At 40.3% G+C, this 18609-nt stretch overlaps 1 protein-coding gene across 4 annotated transcripts in view; it reads right to left on the bottom strand.

Annotated features, from left to right (window-relative positions):
- epha3 (eph receptor A3) overlaps nt 1-18609 on the bottom strand; it is a 150133-nt gene that overhangs the window by 67148 nt on the left and 64376 nt on the right. For all 4 annotated transcript variants that reach the window (XM_084725379.1, XM_084725377.1, XM_084725378.1 and 1 more), the window contains exon 4: nt 4756-4911. In XM_084725379.1, the coding sequence (XP_084581505.1) occupies nt 4756-4911 (156 nt within the window). The remainder of the gene's footprint in view (nt 1-4755; nt 4912-18609) is intronic.

Here is an 18609-nt window from a genome sequence, read left to right as displayed (position 1 = left end):
TCTTGGTAATCAAAAGACTCAAAAGAGAGAAATCAAAGGAAAAACACATCAGAGGTTGAGCTGCAGACAAAACCTGAAAATGACATGAGGGTATCTTTAACTCTTACAAATCTAAACTGAACACTTCTTAAGACATGTTTAATGTAATATGAAATCTAACATGACTGAAGTTTAATCTGTCTCAGATAGTTTCTGATTGAAACGGTTTCATGAAACAAATTAACGTGCGTTCTTCAACATGCGCACACGATGTAACAGGTTATTACATTTGGCCATGGTTTCTCAAATGTTTTCAGCTCGAAAGGGTCCAAACAAGAATCTGGCGTCTCCCCGGGACTCAAACTTACAAAAATATATCATGAACTGCCATAACATTTCAATTTGAAATTATTACAGAAAGTTTGTTTTAACCGTGTAATGCAGTAACTTTAACAGGGGAAATGACTAAATTATTCTGGTGATGGAGCACATTTCCTATCATGTCTAATGATGGACTGAGTTTGCTGTTTCATGTTACAAAACACAACCTTTTCAGCGTCTGTTTTATTTTTTGACACTAACCATATATTGCTGCTACAGGGTTTCTGCAGGTTGCAACAAGTTAAATCTGAGAACTTTTAAGACTCTCTTAAGACCATTATTAATGCAGCTGAAAACCTGCCTATTCTGGGAAAAAAATACAAAGGATATGAGTTTATATGACTGATGTTTACCAATGGTGGTCTAAGGACTGTAGCATGTCTGTTTTTAATGCCACAAACGAGCTGGGTGTGCTCTGTTTAATTCAGACCGGGGTGAACAGTTTGCAGTGTTTATTGGTTCCACGTTTGGTTTTGTAGTTGTTACGGCGTGATCAAGACTATTTTTTTTCCCCAAAAGCACATCTGAAAGCAAGACTGGAAGATGCTACTTTATAGTGGCCAGGTAGCTCGGTTGGTGGAGCGTGTGTCTCATGTGCTGGTGTCTTTTGCATCACTCTCTCCCACTTTGTTGACGGTGCTGAGAGCTGATCTCTCATTCAGTGCTGCAGTATGACCAACAACACTTGTTTTTTTTACACTCAAACAGAAGAAATCAGAAAAGAATGTCTGACTCTCACATGAGCCTGCATCAAATTAAGGCCTGTTGCCTTCGATGTGAATTAAAGTCCCCTTTCACAATTTAAGGAAATACAGTGTGCATTTCACTCTGCAGATTGGCGAACCCAAGAGAAACTGTTCCGTGACCCTTTTGTGGTCACAACCCAAAGTTTGAGAAATGCTGCAACACCAGTACAGTTCAAACTTGGGGTAAAAGAACACATTTCATGGTTTTGTATGATTTCATATCACGGTCTTCACTTCAGTCTCAACAGAAATTACCAAATCCAAACTACTGCATCATGAAAATTACATTTGATCAAGCTTATTTGATTCCAAGTACAAACAGGCAGCACATTTTGTAATAACTGTGAAATCTTTCTCATCCATTGGCTCTCAGTCATTTCTAGTATAGCAATAAACATCAATTCATTCATTTCATTGATAAAAATGTATACATCACCCGATTCTGTGTATTCTTAAAAGTGAGACTGTATTTTCTTTGACAGTAATCTGACCATGACAGTCCTCTGGCTCTCCTATACAGCTAACATCCACTGACCACGTCAAACTCTTGGACCTGTAATCCCCATAAGATATTACCTGCGCAGGCCTGCACATGTACACATGCAGGCAATCATACACTAATTCCAAACGTCAAAATAATACATGGATGTCGAGATTAACATGTGACATGAGTTACGGTGTGTAAGAAATGAGGGTGTGTGAGTAATCTGCAATCCCTCACGAAGGCGTCTTATGTATTGACAATTCTCTTTAGGCTCTTTCCAGCCTCCTACTTATCACCGGAGATGTCAGCAGACGCTAAAACGCTAAGTTTTGAAATATCAGTGATTTCAGTGTCTTTCAGCAAGTTGCGACGATCAGCAAAGGCGGACGGGCTCTTGCGTCTGTGTGCTAATTTGGAGGCACCGCTGTGGGACGTGGGGCGACGCACTGATGCATTTTTAATTGGTGGAGCTGAATTCTTGGAAAAACTACACTTTATGCGCCGTTAAGACAGCTGTTACAGAATCGTCTCACACTTAATACAGCAGGGAACACCATACAGTTGATCTTTTTTAGAATCTAGGTTTTTGGAGTTTAATATTCTCATTCTTTCCTGCCCTCTGAGATTTTCCTGCAAACATCTTCAAATTTCCCGAGTCAGTTCTAAACAACCTCTATCACACCGCTAACAGCAGAATCCCCCTTCTGAGATAATCATGATCATTATCTTCTAACAACGTATCTATTCATTTGCAGCCCTTGCGTCGCTCAATCTGTCCCAATGATGTGAAATTTGCCTAGTTGACAAGATGGTGTTGAGATAATCACAACAGGGACCTGCCGTGACTGTCTTTCTAATTAGGATTCTGTCTATGGCTGTGGGCGTCCAATTTGTATTTTCTACTGTTCTCTACACGGAGAAAGATTTTTTTTTTCTCTCTAGCCCATTTAGTAACGGATGTATCCATAACCTGACATGAGGGAATGCGCTGATTTATAGTTTTATGGGGAATGCATTTTTGAAGGCTCGCAGGAGGCATCTGCATCCGCATCTGCAATCCATTTATGTCGGAGGGAAACAAAGGAGAATCTTGTAGGGAGCGGAAAAGGTGATAAAGAGTTCTTCGGCTTTGGTGACCTTCAAATAAACGAGGAATTTAACGCTCTTTGTCCATTTGTAAGCTATTGTTACTGGTAAAATGGAATATTGCACAGTATTGCAATCTTAAGGAAGGCCGCAGCTACAAGTCTGTTAGCAATTTTTTTTTTTTTTTTTCAAAGAAATAAACTCCTTCTCCTGCAGTCAGCTGCTGTCATTGGTATTAATTATACTTTGGCATTATGGTTTATTGTTTGGATGAACTTGAGTAATGCGTGTAAGGACTCTAATCTGAAAAATACTGCAGTTGTTCTCCTCAGCTCAATTAATGTGACGGAGAAATTGATTTCAATGTAGTAAGAAACTAAACTGAAAGAGAAGGATTTCTAAATTGGCAATATTTGTGACTTTGTGTCTAATTCAATTTCATCTTTGGGTTGGCACTGATATCATTTCCTTCAGTTATTATTGTTGTTGGCACCCCCCCGACTCCCCTAGCAGGGCTATGACTCATGGCACAGTATTTCTAAAATCCTGGCTACGGCCCTACAGGAGTCCGATTATAAATGAGAGCCCGCTAACCAAAAACATTACACTGTTAGAGGTTTATATGAGAGCTAGTACCAGTTAGAACCACTGGAAACCCAAATCCACAATTTATGTGCATTTATTTACACATTAGCAAGCGCACAAAATTGTTAGAAATTAGTTTTAATTCCACTTCAAAGTTTATGATCACTTTCTTGATACTGGGTTGGTACTTATGCCTGGATATTACGAAAATTATGCGATTAATTCCACAAACTAATTATTTAAAAAATCCACATCAGTTGTCCCACTCACACGGGTGCAACAAAACCTCTCTGCTCCTGTTTAATCTGCTGCTGAGTCTAAGCCAAAAGAATAGCAGGGAGCTGAGGTCCCTATATCGCTCCTTTGACAAAAAAATTTCACCTTGCAGAGATGGAAGTTTAAGAATATTTTCACTACATTTCTTTGTCGTCAGACAGACTTTTCAGACTAGAAACTAAAGCTGCCATCTATGCTCTCTTCAAAGCCACCGGGACTCCTTTAAAAAAAAAAAAAACAGGAATTTTTCATCACAGGACACGGAGCTGCTGGTCCACCGCTGCCTTGTTCCACAGCAAGTACTCTTGGTTCAGATCCACACTCATGTGTTTAAATACCACACAATAACAAGCTACCTGATCAAGATGCGAAATTACTGAGTTTGTCCAAGAAGTCTGGTGGCTTTGAAGAGAGCGTAGATGTCTTCAGGACTGTCTGGCAGCAAAGTAAATCAGTGAAACAATGATAAATATAGGTGGCTAAAAGAATTGCATTTTGCTGCTGCCCCTGTCCACAGCAGTACGTGACTTATGTGTTGGTACTCCTGCGGGAGATGTCAATCAAAACGCCCACACAGTCTTGGGAAACGGTCTAAACCAGGAGTCTTCAGTGTTTCTCAGGCCATGGACCCCTCAGCTGATCCCCTACTACATATACTGCATTGAATATTATAATATTATTTACCTCTGCTAATAATATGTTGGATTATTTTAGACATATTTAGATTTTTGAAACAAAAAACGGGTCCTTTCTCCCCTGTTAAAGACCCATGGAAGTGTGCACCTTTATGGCATGTTTATGTATTAAATTGCCACATACAGTATGCATCCTTTTTGTGGCAGCTTTTTGTGTATATAAGCCCGCCTGCAATAATAATGTTTTTTTTTTTGAATGAACAAACATGATGTTCTGCAAAAATGATTTAGTGTGAAAAGCATCTGAAAGCATTTAAACCATCATAGGACACTAAAACTCTGACGGCCAAACTAATGGGTTTCAGCATCTCTTCAAGGCAAAGTTAAGACAGATTTATTTGCATGTTTTATGAGCTAATGAGAAAAATCCTCCCACACCACATTAAGTGGCTTCTATCTGATAAACGAGGGTAGATACAGTCATGGAGGAACCTGCATCTCATCAGGATGCCACCGACTCCTCGTTTTATCTATCAAATAGCCCAAAAATGTAGAGCCAGCTGTGGTATGAAAGCACACTTACGGGTGCAGGCCATGGAGGCGGGATCTCCCTCGGCGCGGAAGTAGTTTTTCTCGCAGCCACAGTGCAGCGACCCCTCGTGGTGAGAGAGGCTGTGGGGCGGACACTTCGAGCACTCCATGTTCCCGAGCGTGGCCTTGTAGAACCCCGCCCTGCACACTGGAGACAGAAGAACACAGACAGATGCATGAGTGTCACGCTGAAGCAGCACATCGATAGCTATCTAATAGCTGCGTTCTTCGTCAGGGCACCTACAACAAGAGCGAGGAAGAAATGAAAGATGAGGATTATTTGATGCACACACGCACACATAAAGAAACTGTGAGAAGAGCACTGAATATAAATCTGCTGTTAATGTAACACGAGTTCATTGACTGCTGGTAAAAAAAAAAAAAAACAATAAGTCTCTGAAATGTCTTTGTCTCTATTTCTCTCTCTCTTCGGCTCTCGGAAGGCACAACATGAATAATGCAAATTGTCCCCTCAGATAAAAGGGCTGTTCTCTTTAAATATCTGTGGTATTAAATCTGCACTCAGCAGCTCTTTTAACTCCTACTCACCACAAATCTGTTGCAATCTGTGCAAGTAGGGTGACACTCCACCTGTGTAAAGTATATCGCATGTGTAAGTGTGTCTCTGTGTTTGTGTGTCTGTGTAGGAAGGAAGATCAAGGGGAACTTTTTCTTATGTTTTTTTTCCCCTCTCCTTTCTCAGTCTATTTAGTTCCACCCCACTCCTTTATTCCCTGCTCTTTTCTTCTTCTATCAAAGGTTGAAACCATTGTCATCGTATTTAGGCTGCATGATGGGATACAAAGCATTTAAACCTACAAAAAGCCTCTTTCCATTAGGGGTGTCACGATTCTCCAAATCTATGATTCGATTTCACGGTCATGATTCAAACGATTAAACATATTTTGGTTTTTTTTTTTGCACTGAGAGCTGTGCAACTGTTACAATATTGAGTTTTGATTTGTGAAGATCAGGCGATCATTGTTTTATTCTCTGACAACTTTCATTTAAATTTTGGCTGCATGCATCAAGTGTTATCTAACAGCCGATAAACTACACTGTCATATTAGAAATCTTGTTTTTATTCTCCAGATTTCTGCCGGACGCTGCAAGTAGCTGGGGGTGAAAACACTGGGAGAATCGCTGATTCTTCCCTTGACTTTGATTATTAAAACTGAAAAGACATTTTGATCAATTTTTGATTAGAAAAACATTTAATTATGACACCTGAGCTCCCCACAATGGTTTAACCAATTTTCCTGCCCATGACAAAAGTAAATGCAACAGTAACACTTTACTTCCTAGCAGGTATTCAAAGTAAAGGTATTTCTACTGCCGGTACACAGTAACTGCTATTTCAAATAATACAGGTCACAAGACAAAAGCAGCATGAAGCCAGCATTTTACAAAAATGGCAGAACTTTCTTTAACTTTAATCCTACGACTGGGATACCTGCATCTGTCAATTCTTTTCATGACTGTATCAATCGATTTGTTTTTAATGACTTCATGTCACTGTTGTCTTCCCTTTGCAACAATATCACTGTACTGGTGTCCTGGGGAACTCAACAAAACAAAACCACCCAATTCTGCTTCTTTTCTCTCAGTCACTGTGAAGGAGACAGACAGTGTCTAGAGGGGAACCCCAGATCCACAAAAATCCATGATCAACCCAACCCCTAACATTAACCAGGTGATTTTTGTCCCAGAACCTAAGCGTGCCTAAACCACACATATAAATTAGTTTGTATGCAATGAAGGAACAATACGTGCAAATCTTGCAAGATGGTCGCAAAGCAAGGGTTCCCCTTTGAGACATGACCGGAAACAAACACAGACAGGTTTCCTCATGTGATCTGTCTATCGTCAGTTTACACAATATGCAAATTTACTGTAACATTCCTAAAATAATAATAATCCTTTTTTTCTTCATATGAATTTAATTACATAACTAATAATGTTATAAGACAGAAATAACATTTTGCTTTGATGGTTGTTTCTTACAGTAGTTTATTCTTGGGATCCCCAGGGATCCCAGGCGGTAGTCGTTGTATGTGATCAAACAGAATTTAAATTCAGTTGGGTAAACTCCATCAACGTTTTTAGAACAATATTGTATTTATATCACCTTAAATTAAAGACTTCCCACAAACAAGCCTGGTAGTATATCTTAATCATGCAAAAAATAAAGCACTAATAACTTAAAATGTAATTAGAGATGGATGACACAGATTGGACCAGACTTGATTTCTATTAAAATGCAAACATGGTGGGTTCACAGTAATCTAAAACTGTTGCACGTATACAGACAAACAAGCATGTTCCTTCTCTCCCCCCCCCCCCTCACTCTCTCACACACACACACACACAACCAGACCAGATTAAAAAAAATGTCTAGCAGCTATAGCAGCGAGCCAGCAGAATGTGTGGGCTCAGCAGAACAGGTCTGACAGATCCCAGTGGTGGACAACACACTTCTGCAAAAGCCAACACTGCTGATACTACTGCCATATCCATCACTGACACTGGCACACCAAGGTCCCCGCGCTGCACTAAATACTCCTATACCTCCCCTTTACACTGTGCATGTGTGTGTGTGTGAGAGTAATACAAAGTGAAGTGGGTTTAAACAGCCCAATATGATCCTACTGATGGAATGACAACCACAACACTTGCTGACACACACAAAACAGACCACCCCGATTGGAGGACTGACAAGGAAATTAAACCCGACAGCACGCGCCCCCAGCCAATCAGGTAGAAGAAGCGGCGAGATAAACGCCGGGTCAGCAGAACGGAACATAAAACATACGTGTGGATAAACAGACAAAAGTTAGATTGAATTAATCTCATAACAGTGGCAGACTGAGCCTCCATCTGATCCCTTTATCCATAAACAACCTCTGACAGAGCACATATGACCCTAACTGTTCACCCTTAGATAACACCAAACAAAAAATGCCTTCTCTATATTCATTGGACAGTTAAACTGCTGGGCTAGAATCCAACTAGACCTGTTTTCATTTAGCTACTGTGTGTACGAACTCCTGGCATCACTCTCACTGCGGATTAGAAGCTAATCAGTTATGTAGATATGCATATCCACAGGGAAAGTTGCTTGAAAAAATATTTTAGTTTTTATAGTCAGACGTGCCAAGTCAGATTTACGTTATTGTGGCATGGGGAATTTTACATTATGGATTGTGTTTTTATTCAGACTTACAAGAGAGATCAGACAGATAAGAGAGATCAAGACGATTGGTCTCAAAATGTACAGTTGTAGCCTTCATAAGTCTGGACTTTCTACAACCGTCTGCGGCTCTTAGCCCCAAACCCATTTCTTCTTGCTGAACACATAACTCACAAATATATATATTTTCATTCTGAAAGAGGCCAAAAAAGTTTGCAGCAGGCCGTTACAGTTTTCAGAAACTGCTCACTCAAGACTAAATGTTGCATTTGTTGGGGACTATTTTCACCTGTGGATTTGGGCTGACCGACATGGACAAAATCAAATATCACAATATTTTTCCTCAAACACCTAAATATAAAAATTGTGACAATATTATAGTTCTAACCACTGATGCTTTCTAATGCAGCCTTTAAAAACAGGAAAAGACAACACATGTGTCATATCATGGTACAACAATTTCCAAAATCTAAGACAATACCAACTGGTTAATACCGACTGGCTAAAAATACAGTAAACTACATTGTGTTTGCACTTTGTAATGAAGAACCAGTCACAGTGCATCAGAGTCTGGTTCTGCTCGAGGATCCTGCCTCTTCAAAGTTTTGCCTTAAAAAAAGTTTTGCTCACCAATGTCACATTAGTGATTGTTCTTGGTGGGAACTGTTGGATCTGTGTGTAATATTATAAAGAGTCAGTTTAGACCTGCTGAATATGAAAAGTGCCCAGAGATAAACCTCTGTTATGACTTTGTACTATACAAATTGAATTGAACTGAAATTCAATTCAGTTCAGTGGTGTGTTTTTAATTTCTTTTTTTGACAACAATGGAAGTCTATCACACAGATGAATGAGCTCTATCTTCTGTTCTCTGGCTTCACCAAAAGTAACATTCAAAAAATATCACAGTGAACATTTTTCCATTGAAAAGAAGTTTAAAAAGGACCATGGTCACAGATGAAAAGACGTTAAAAACTGGTTCAAAAGTTTTGAAAGTTTTTTTTTCACAGACTATTTACTATTTTGATGTCCTGAAAGCTTCTTGTTGGCAGCACACAGCCTGAATACATCCGCATTTCTGATGTTTTATACGAAACTTTAATTGCTTTGAAATTATGTCTTTGTGAAATCTCAAAATGATCACACAAGACTGCGTTGTTGTAACTGCTGGTTGAATAAAGCACAAAAGAGGAGGAAAAAAGAGGTCTTAGATTCAGACCAGCTATCACCCAGTTTTCAACCAGAAATCACTGCTGAGATCCCGGTTGGTGCTCCCCGGGATCCTTAAAGCACGGCTCTCTGCAGCTGCTGGAGGAACTTAACATCTCGCTCGACTTGAACGAACGACACCGGCAAGTCAACACTTCACAAACGTAAGAAAACAGCCTCATTTCCACTTGAAAGTTAAAAATATACGGGGAATTTTTTAGTGCGTAACACAGCCGTGAAACTTATCAGGCACCGAGAGGATCTCATAAACGTTCAATGTAAAAATTAATAACCAAAGCTGCACTTACGGTATGAGGTTTTCATATGACAGTATAGTGATATGTTGTATTTTCTCGACCGCAGCCCTAAAAATATTTTTATAACGGTTGGAAAAGGATAATAAAGGTCCTGTTACTTCCCTGTGTGTGTCTGCCAGGATAAAAAAGCAGCTCTGACAGAGGCTGATGGTAAAATCAGATTTGGCTCACAGGAGGTTAACTACTCATCTAGAGGAGAACCGAGATGTGTTGCGCTGACATTCGCCAGCAGTGTGTGCAAGGGCGTGAGTGTGTGTGGGAGCGTGTGAGTATGTGTGTGCCCCGGGAGAGGGAACACAGTACCTCTTCAGATGACAGAGTATGTGCGATTAATTAAAATTGTGCGCATGTGTGAAGATAACACGCCTGGACACACGTTTCACAAGAGCCTCGCTGCTTTGACAAATAAAAGAGAAAACAAAATATTTGCCGAAAGAAATATGTGAAGGTTATCCCCCATGAATCATCTTTTATTTATTTTCAAATCAATAACAGCAGCAAGAACAGCATGTACGGACTGTATCACTGTCCCTGTATGTAGTCATTTGTGATACACACACGCACACACACACACACACACACACACACTAACATGCATACAAGTTGAAATTCTTGCAAAGTCCCACACACTCACGAGGGTATAACACAATGTCTTGCTGCTTTCATGACAGCTGAAACACAATCTCTTCATTCACTTTTAAAGAGCAGCGCACACTTAACATTTACACACACACACACACACGCACAAAGACACACGTGCGTATAATGCTGCAGCCACATGATATGGTGATTGTAAAATAACTGGGGCTGCAATTTGCTCAATCAATAGTCTAGGTCACAGGACACCCTCATCAATAATTAAAAGCACTGCTGGATGGTGTAGTGGTCCCGTGCATGCAGCCCCTCTTTTTACTACATGTTAGTCGAAAACCTGACCTGACCTTGGCGAGCCCGGATTTTGTTACCGTGCACCTTTTGAACGAGACCAATGTCAAAGAATTTTGAAACGACAATGAGAATTCGTTGTCCAAATTGGTGAGTGGTTCTAAAAAAAAAAAGAACCTGGGATCTGTTTATGATTTAAGAAATATTGTGCTTTATCTTCATTATTGGCACGGCAGTGATGCGTTCAAGTCCGTCTGTATCACATGAAATGCTAAGCGATGATGAAGCTAACCCTCTCGTGTAACACTGCAATTATAAAACAGGTTACCAACGAAATAAAAGCTAAATAAAATGATTCATATTGTGCATTCATATTCCATAGGGCTATCTCTGTTTCCAAACACGTGGGGTATGACTAATGACTGGAAAACAATCAGTCAGTGTCAGTACACTGCCATGTAATGAAAGATAGCTTGCTACTCCAGGAAGCAGGCCAGCCCTTAGTAAGTCATTTCTCATCCCTGTTGAGTCGGTCAGCCAGGTTGAGCTAATGTTAATGCTTCCTGGGATTTCTAAACTGAAATAACACACATAAACACAAAACTGCTTTGCTAGCTCAGTTTTGTTGTGACTGAGACATCTGCTGAAAAAAAAAAGTAATATTATACAGATTACCACCGAACCACCAGCCTGAAGAGCAGCTTCTTCTCTCAGGCTGTGAAGCTGCTTAACACATCCTCAGAAAACCTTAGTTTTCCAAAGAAGGAACTACATCAAAACTCTTGTCATATCCTTAACAAAATTAGCTACCACATCTGCAGATTTCATGTGTTTAAGCTTGCATAGCGCCGTGTCACTGACTCATCAGCACAGCTGTCGGAGGATGCTGAACAGAGTTTCCACGTGATACGAATTTTTCCAACAACTCCAGAGGACTGCATGGTCCAAAAGTCAAAGCATATTGAGAAAAGAAAGCCGTAATCATTTCCAAAAATCTACAACATATATTTCATATTTGTTGGTGTTTAACCGTTCAAAAACAAAATTTGTGCTGCGGTTACAGAAAGGTTTGCTCTCTGGCTTGCTGAACACAAAGACAGGCACACAAGGCGGTGTAGCAGCAATCTAACAACACAGTAACTTATATGCTATTAATTGAATTTAGTTGATTTAATTATTCTAGAAATGTTACTTTAATAGCTGCAAGAAACAGCCTCACAGGAGGACATAAAAGGTTTGTGATTTATTGAATAAAAAAGTTCCAAATCACACAATAAAAATTAACAACAAAATGATTCATTGTGTCAATATCACAGCCAAATAGTTTTTGCTGCAGCTCTGGCAGTTACAATGTTGCCAAAAATGGCGGTGTAATACTTTTAATAACGAGGACAGTGTGCTGTCGTGCTGATTTGATCACTTTCTAAATGTCTGATTGACCAATGAGATTGCTTGGCTGGAACTAGCTAAAGCTCAGTTACACTTTTCAGTTCTGAAATTTTAGCAATATATGTGAAGAAGTGACAGCAACTTCAGAATCAAAGTTCTATTACATGATTATAATGTCATTAGAGGCATATAAGCGCTTAATACACCTCATCAGAAAAAAACGTGACCTGAGAGTGCACCCAGCGTGTTACTTCTCACACGGCTCGTGTCCTCCTGACCTCACTTGTTACTTGTAAATTGATTGGCGTCACACGGGGAAAGTGAGAAAGTGCTGTACTTCTGCCCTTGACCTCTATCTTTGCGTCAGGCCAACCCGAAGCTTGGGTTTTCTCTAGCTCTGTCTCTCTCTCTCTCGCACACACTTCAAGGTTGAGCTGCAAACACAGGCGGAGAAAAAACCAACCACCCAACAATTGATTTCCTGTTTCCATACCACCTCCGCCTCTTTTCTTTCTCAGTCCGACAACATCCCAATGACTTTCACTCCCTCTCTCCTCCCCTTCCATCTTCCTCCGTCTCCACCTCCCCTCCATCCTGCCCACCCTTCCACCAGTTCTTTTCTGTGGCTTTCTTTCGCTCCATCCTTCTTTCCTTAATTGGAATAGCTCTCTTTGAAATGGAAAAGTTATTTACTTTGACAGCTTAGGCATTTGGCTGGCGGTCTTATCCGGAGCCACTTGTAATGTTACTGGAAACATGGCAGCAGTAAACATCTTGCCCCCCTGCCATGAAATCCCCCTTTGGGCCAAGCAGTTAACAAGTTACAGAAATCTGGAACAGGTCAAAGTCTTTTGTGAAACCATCGAACATTTTGGTGGGAAATGTTCATGTGCCTGATAATTATGTCATTGTTTAAAAATCGTGCACCATGGTATGACTCAGACACATTGCTGACTAATGAGAAAATACTTAAAAATGTAAAAGCTACGTTTGCAACAATGCAATTATGAGGATCTTATTATGATCCATCCACACTGTTTTAAAGATTCTCAAATTTAAGCAGCTACAACACTTAAAGTTTTGTCATCTGTATTACCTTTCAGTATACCAGAAGCCCAGAGATAATAACAAGCACAAATGTCACAGAAAAAGAAAGACACATTCATATACTGAAAGCTCCAGTTCTTGACTATATCACTCCAGCACACAAAGTGACACAGACATCTATTACGCTGAATTACAATCAATTTGTTAAAGCTAATACGGCCATAACCCGATAAAATGAACTCATTTCTGTCAGAAATACAAATGAAAGCAATCATCAAAATGGAAAGGTTGTGTCTTGGGGCAAATTGCTGCGCATTCCATCTCTCTTATGTTCAATTATTGTGTCATTTGCCATGATAATCACATTGGGAACATATTGGGAGTTTATTCGTATGTCAGTGTGGCCGACCAATGCACTTTTTCATGCCAGTCTGAGCAGAGGAGTGATTCTGTACATCTGCAAGTTTCCAAGAGCCGGTATCTATCAACCGGAGGACACATTAGCTGTCCAAACTAAACCCTCGGAGTAATTCAGTTTCTGCGACAGCGATGAGAGCTGCCAAAGCTAATCAGAATAAAACAAAGGCCTGTAATGGGCTCACAGCTCTTAAGGTCGTAATTGCTGAGGACTTTATACTGTGGTCGATTCAGTCCTGTGCTGCCACGGCGTAAGTAAAAGGCAGGATCAGGTGGGATAAAGCAGAAAAATCAGCTGCATTTAGTGGTTTCTTTGTTGATCTGCTACAGATCTGTACAGCCCCTTTTACACTGGACAAAAACCCCTACTAACATCTGGCTTTTGTCTTCAGTGGGAAAGGGTGCACTTGGCATTCATTCCTGGGTCAAATGACTCTGCAGTCGTCACACAAAGTTATTGGCTCCGATGAGTAGTGTTGGAAACATGACACCAAGGTGAACAAGCTAATTTTAACCCCTTTTTTGCAGAGGAAATGAAGGTTTTTTTTTCCCTCTGTCGATAACGTCTGCAACTCTTTTAAGCTCCTTTTTCACACACATGTGCTGGCTTGGTTTGACTCGGTGCGTCAGCCCAGCACAGCAGAGTTTGCACCTGCTTAAAGCAATGATGCACCACTTTTTTTCCAGACCTGGTACAAGTACTTACAATTGGGTACTTTCCGAGTACCAATATCAGTACTTACTTGCCATTATGTTTCTTATACTGATTTTAAAAAACATGTCATATTTTCATTGGATGTTCCTCACTTAATAAATGAAATTGTTGCTGTTTCCCACTGCTAGCATTAGCAAACTCCTTGAGCTCTGTGCTGCGGTGCTTCTTAAGGTGTGCTCAGATTGCCTGTGTTAAAGGAGCTACTTTTCATAGGAGCAGTTTAATGACTACTGTGTACATGAGTACTGAATATCCCTTGCTTGAATGAGTGTATTTAATAACTGATACACACTCTTCTTAAGTTGAGCAGCTAAAAAATGGTGGAATATTTAATTTCCTAGAAAGAAATTCTTCATAATAAAAGTCCCCTTTTATTTTGTTATCTAAAACCTTTTAATATGAAGCAGCAAAATCAGGAAATGTTGGGTTTTCATCAACACTGTCTTACCACGACTCCTACAGCTGAAAGTGAACAGGAATAGTAAAATAAAGTAAATACCTGAAAGCAGAAACAGTGACACAGGTGAGAAACTAAACTTTAAAACACAGAGGTTCAGTTAGATGCTACAAAAGTCCTCAGAGCTTTTTCTCTCTGCTGTCCTGCACAGAGTTGTGTCAGGGCCTTCACTGCCACATATCAGGAAAAAAAAAAGAAAGGCAAACTTTTCTGCTGGCAATTGGAAAAGGGTCAGTTGCTTATTTTTAGAGGGATTACCCACGTTTTAAAACCTCACATATATACAATAATTTTGTAAACAGCATATATGTACACAATTTCCACTAAGGCTACATGCTTTCATCACGCATTTGCATATACATCCATATGTATCATGGCTGCCTCAAATATTCCATATGCATTTAAAGTGCTGAAATTCATTGCTGCTACGAAAGGAATGTTTCACAAAATAAGCTCATCACTGGCATATTTAAAAATGGAATTGTCTATTAAAATTTCTTGCCTGTTGTTAGAAATATAATAGACAAAATATGGATATTTTTAATTTTCCTTTCTGTCCAAGAAAACCAAATCTATATAGCAACATGGATAAAAAAACGAACAATGTGCTGTTACTGGTCCAATGACTCTGTCTACGTTCAAACTTGTCACAAAAAAAAGCAATAAACCAACTCTGTGATAAGAAAAGTAGTGACTGTTCATGTCTAGCTTTCGCAGAGTACCTAAAAATAGGCCACCGGATCAATTTCTGACCCTGAAGTTCGGTTTTATCGTTGCCATGACCTCATAAGCTGCATTTTCAGCGGCCATAGAAATGAGCTGGCTTCATCAGCAGTGCAGTGGAGGGCCAGATTGGAGTTTGTGAGGCTAACTGCAGGCTAATGGCCTGGAGAGACCCCGCTATTCAAGTCTGTTTATCTATACACACTCAAAGAGGCTCTTCTGCTGCCTAGATGCAATGTGTGTATGTGTGTGTGTGTGTGTGTGAGTGTGTGACTGAGTCCAGAATACTAATCATTATACCACACAACCACCAGCAGTTTCTGCCTGTGTGAAAGAAAGTTGCCGTGTGTGTGTGTGTGTGTGGGTTTGTGTGAGTGTGTGTCTGTGCGCAAACTGGCACAGTAAAGCTTAATTAAGTGATCTGATCCAACACTGATTTGCATAATAAAGCAGCCTGATGAGGAGGATAAGAAGAGGACGAAAAGGAACTAGAGGAAGATGAAGGGAGGTAGAGGAGGAGGATGTGAGGATGTGAAATAGAGGAGGAGGAGGAGAAGGAGGAAGGAGTGCAAGGTGACGAAGGTCTGCATTACATGCATTGCGGGAGACAGGAAAGCTGAATGGAAGCACGTTTGCTTACACTCACATTAACGGCACATTTACAGTGTGTTTTGCAGCCTCAAGGTTTTACAATTCAAACAACCTGCGATATTGTGTTTGTGTTTGAAATGATAAATCTTTCCCACTATATTTTCAAAAAAACATACCACAATTACTGTGCAACCCTAAACGCAATTATTTCCAGTAGATTAAAAGTACGTTAGTCATTAAAGTTCTGTAACCATGAAACAAGCAGTACAGCCAAAGAGTGCTGCCTGCTCTAAATTAGATTTTAATAGTAGCAAATATTGGCCCTCATATATCAGTCTAACCTCGATGATTAAAAAGACTGAGCTCCGCTCTTTGTTTCCTCCCTCTCTCCTTTATATTCACAGAAGCTCTGCTCAAGTTCAAGGGGAAATTAACAGAATCAACACATCAGATGTCTATTAGAATATACTTGTTTACTGAGCGGCTGCACTGTGGTATCAGGCTGAGTCTTAAATTCTAAGAAAAACAATGAGGGGCATGGACACAAGACATTCTTGCCAACCTTGAGAGCTCTAAAACGCTAAACCTCCCCATCTGTGTTTCACAGACTTTGTTTCCTGCATTCTGGTGACTTTCAAGGAACGAAAATGACAATAATAAGCACACAATTTTGGCAAACAGATGTGTTAGCTTCGCCTAGTCTGGTTTCAAATTTGATTACAATAGACACAGACAGAAAACGAATATTTTGAGAGTATGTTAGACAGACGGCTTTTAGAAAAACCGTGCTCCCTTCCTTTAAGACTGTCCACGAGGAGTTGGAATTCATCTGAAACTGTCTTGGGTATTTCTTACTCTTAGCACCCTCCGTTGCTCTCACTCACTGAGGAGGACAAGGCACTGCAAGCGTTGATAGATCAAGAAGAAGTGGATAAAGCGGGCATGAGCAGCTCTCTTCCACATCACAAAACATTTGCTGTAGCGGTGTTGTTATCCAGGTGGAAACGGTAAACTTTTCAACTCACTTGCACAAATACGGGAGAAATGTGACCCTGGGAGGAAACTGGGAGAGGGCAATGAAATACAGTGTTGGCAAGTATGACACAAGAAAATACTTTAAAAAAATAGGTGGAAAATTTAAATTTTTCACCATATACTAATGCACTGCGCAGTGTAAAAAACAGTACGGGGATGCTGAAATATATATTTCAGAATTAATTATATGCCAGTATTAAATCAGCTGAACCCTTTAGTGGCACAACAACTGCATTGTCAGAGAATATTAGGTTAGAATATACAACTTTTACACAGTTTAACTCACGTCTGGTCTTCTGTCCTAATACAGAGACAGATAACCTCGCTGATTGAACAGATGACGTCTCTGTGCAGCTCTAAGTGGTACCCGATACTGATATTGGATTGGATTGTCCCAAAACTAATTTGCATCTGTTTATAATGATGAAAAATGACAAATCTTCACATTGTTATAATTAATAACAAGCTCAGTGCAAGTCACTTCATAAAGTTCCTCTGAAGTACAGGAGGTACAGCATGTGGTGTCCTTCCTTACAGCTACAAAAATGGAGCATGAGAGAGAAGTAGCAATTTTATTAAAATAGCATGTTTGTGTGTGTGTGTGTGTGTGTGTGTGTGTGTGTGTGTGTGTGTGTGTGTGTGCATGTGTGTGTGTGTGTGGGCGCAACTGCTGTTATGTGAAGGACAATAAACTGGGGCAATACAGGGCAAGTACTGTACAAACCCCACACACGCAGAGGCATGGATCAACTCCCCGCTGTATCCATCAAGGATGCAATAACTGTTTCCTACACTCTCCACACTCCAGAGGTTAGCCAGGTCAGTCAGAAAATCCAGGACAACCAGCACACCAGCACAAACCCATTCTCAAAACGCACACACACACAACGTTACCCCAAAACTGTGCGTGTGTGCAAAAGAATAGGAGGTGGCGAGACGGGAGAAAAAGAGAGGATGTGGGAGGTTGTGAGCGAGGAAATCACAGCCAAAAAGATGAGAGCAAATGAGCACATTCCCACACATAAACACTGAGCACGCACACACACTCACAATAAACCTATTTGTCCTGATCCATCACACAGACACACACACACAGCACCACCACAGCTATTGACATTTCCACAACAAACTACTATGTGTGTGTGTATGTGTGTGTGTGTGTATCTGTGTGTATATGCATCCTTTTGTGTTGTATTTGAAGATGACGCTGACCTCTTCATGCCCTCTCACTTGCCCAAACAGACACACACACACGCACACACACACACACACACACACACACACACACACACACACACACACACACACACACACACACACATTCCACGGTTACGCTCCTCGGAAACACACACCGCACAGCCTAACCGGCCTTAAACCCATTTGCCTCTGCTCATCCTTTACAGGACTATTGTGCCACTTTGAATACAACTGATAACCGGCCATGTACATCACACACACAAAGTCGCACAAACACACTAGCTGTCGTCATCTTGGTGATTTAGAGCCGCGCAGACCCATTGTACCATAATCCCATGTGTGACAATAGTAGCTGCTGGCAACCATGTCACCATTTCAATGCTGATATGGGAAAATTGATGTGGAACTCAGACAGATTTCCATCCCTCCTTGACTTTCCATTGGCAAGTGGGGGATTTATACAAGTGTTATTACTAAAATAAAATTGTGAAGTAATTTTATACTGTCAGGGCTCAAAAGTAAGGACTGCTGTAAAAGGCCATGTCAGGCAAGTAGTAAAAACAGAACGTCAACTATTAAACTACTTTGATAGTCAATCAAAAGTGGCAGAAAATGTTGTTTTCAGCCTCTCAAATATGGGGATTTCCCACTTTTCTCTGTTTCTTATCATATTA

This window comes from Lutjanus erythropterus, chromosome 8, assembly GCF_056507025.1.
Source record: "Lutjanus erythropterus isolate fLutEry1 chromosome 8, fLutEry1.hap2, whole genome shotgun sequence".
NCBI classification, from domain to species: domain Eukaryota; kingdom Metazoa; phylum Chordata; class Actinopteri; order Lutjaniformes; family Lutjanidae; genus Lutjanus; species Lutjanus erythropterus.
Note: the sequence above shows the minus strand (reverse complement) of the source record. Positions and strands in the feature narration are given on the sequence as shown.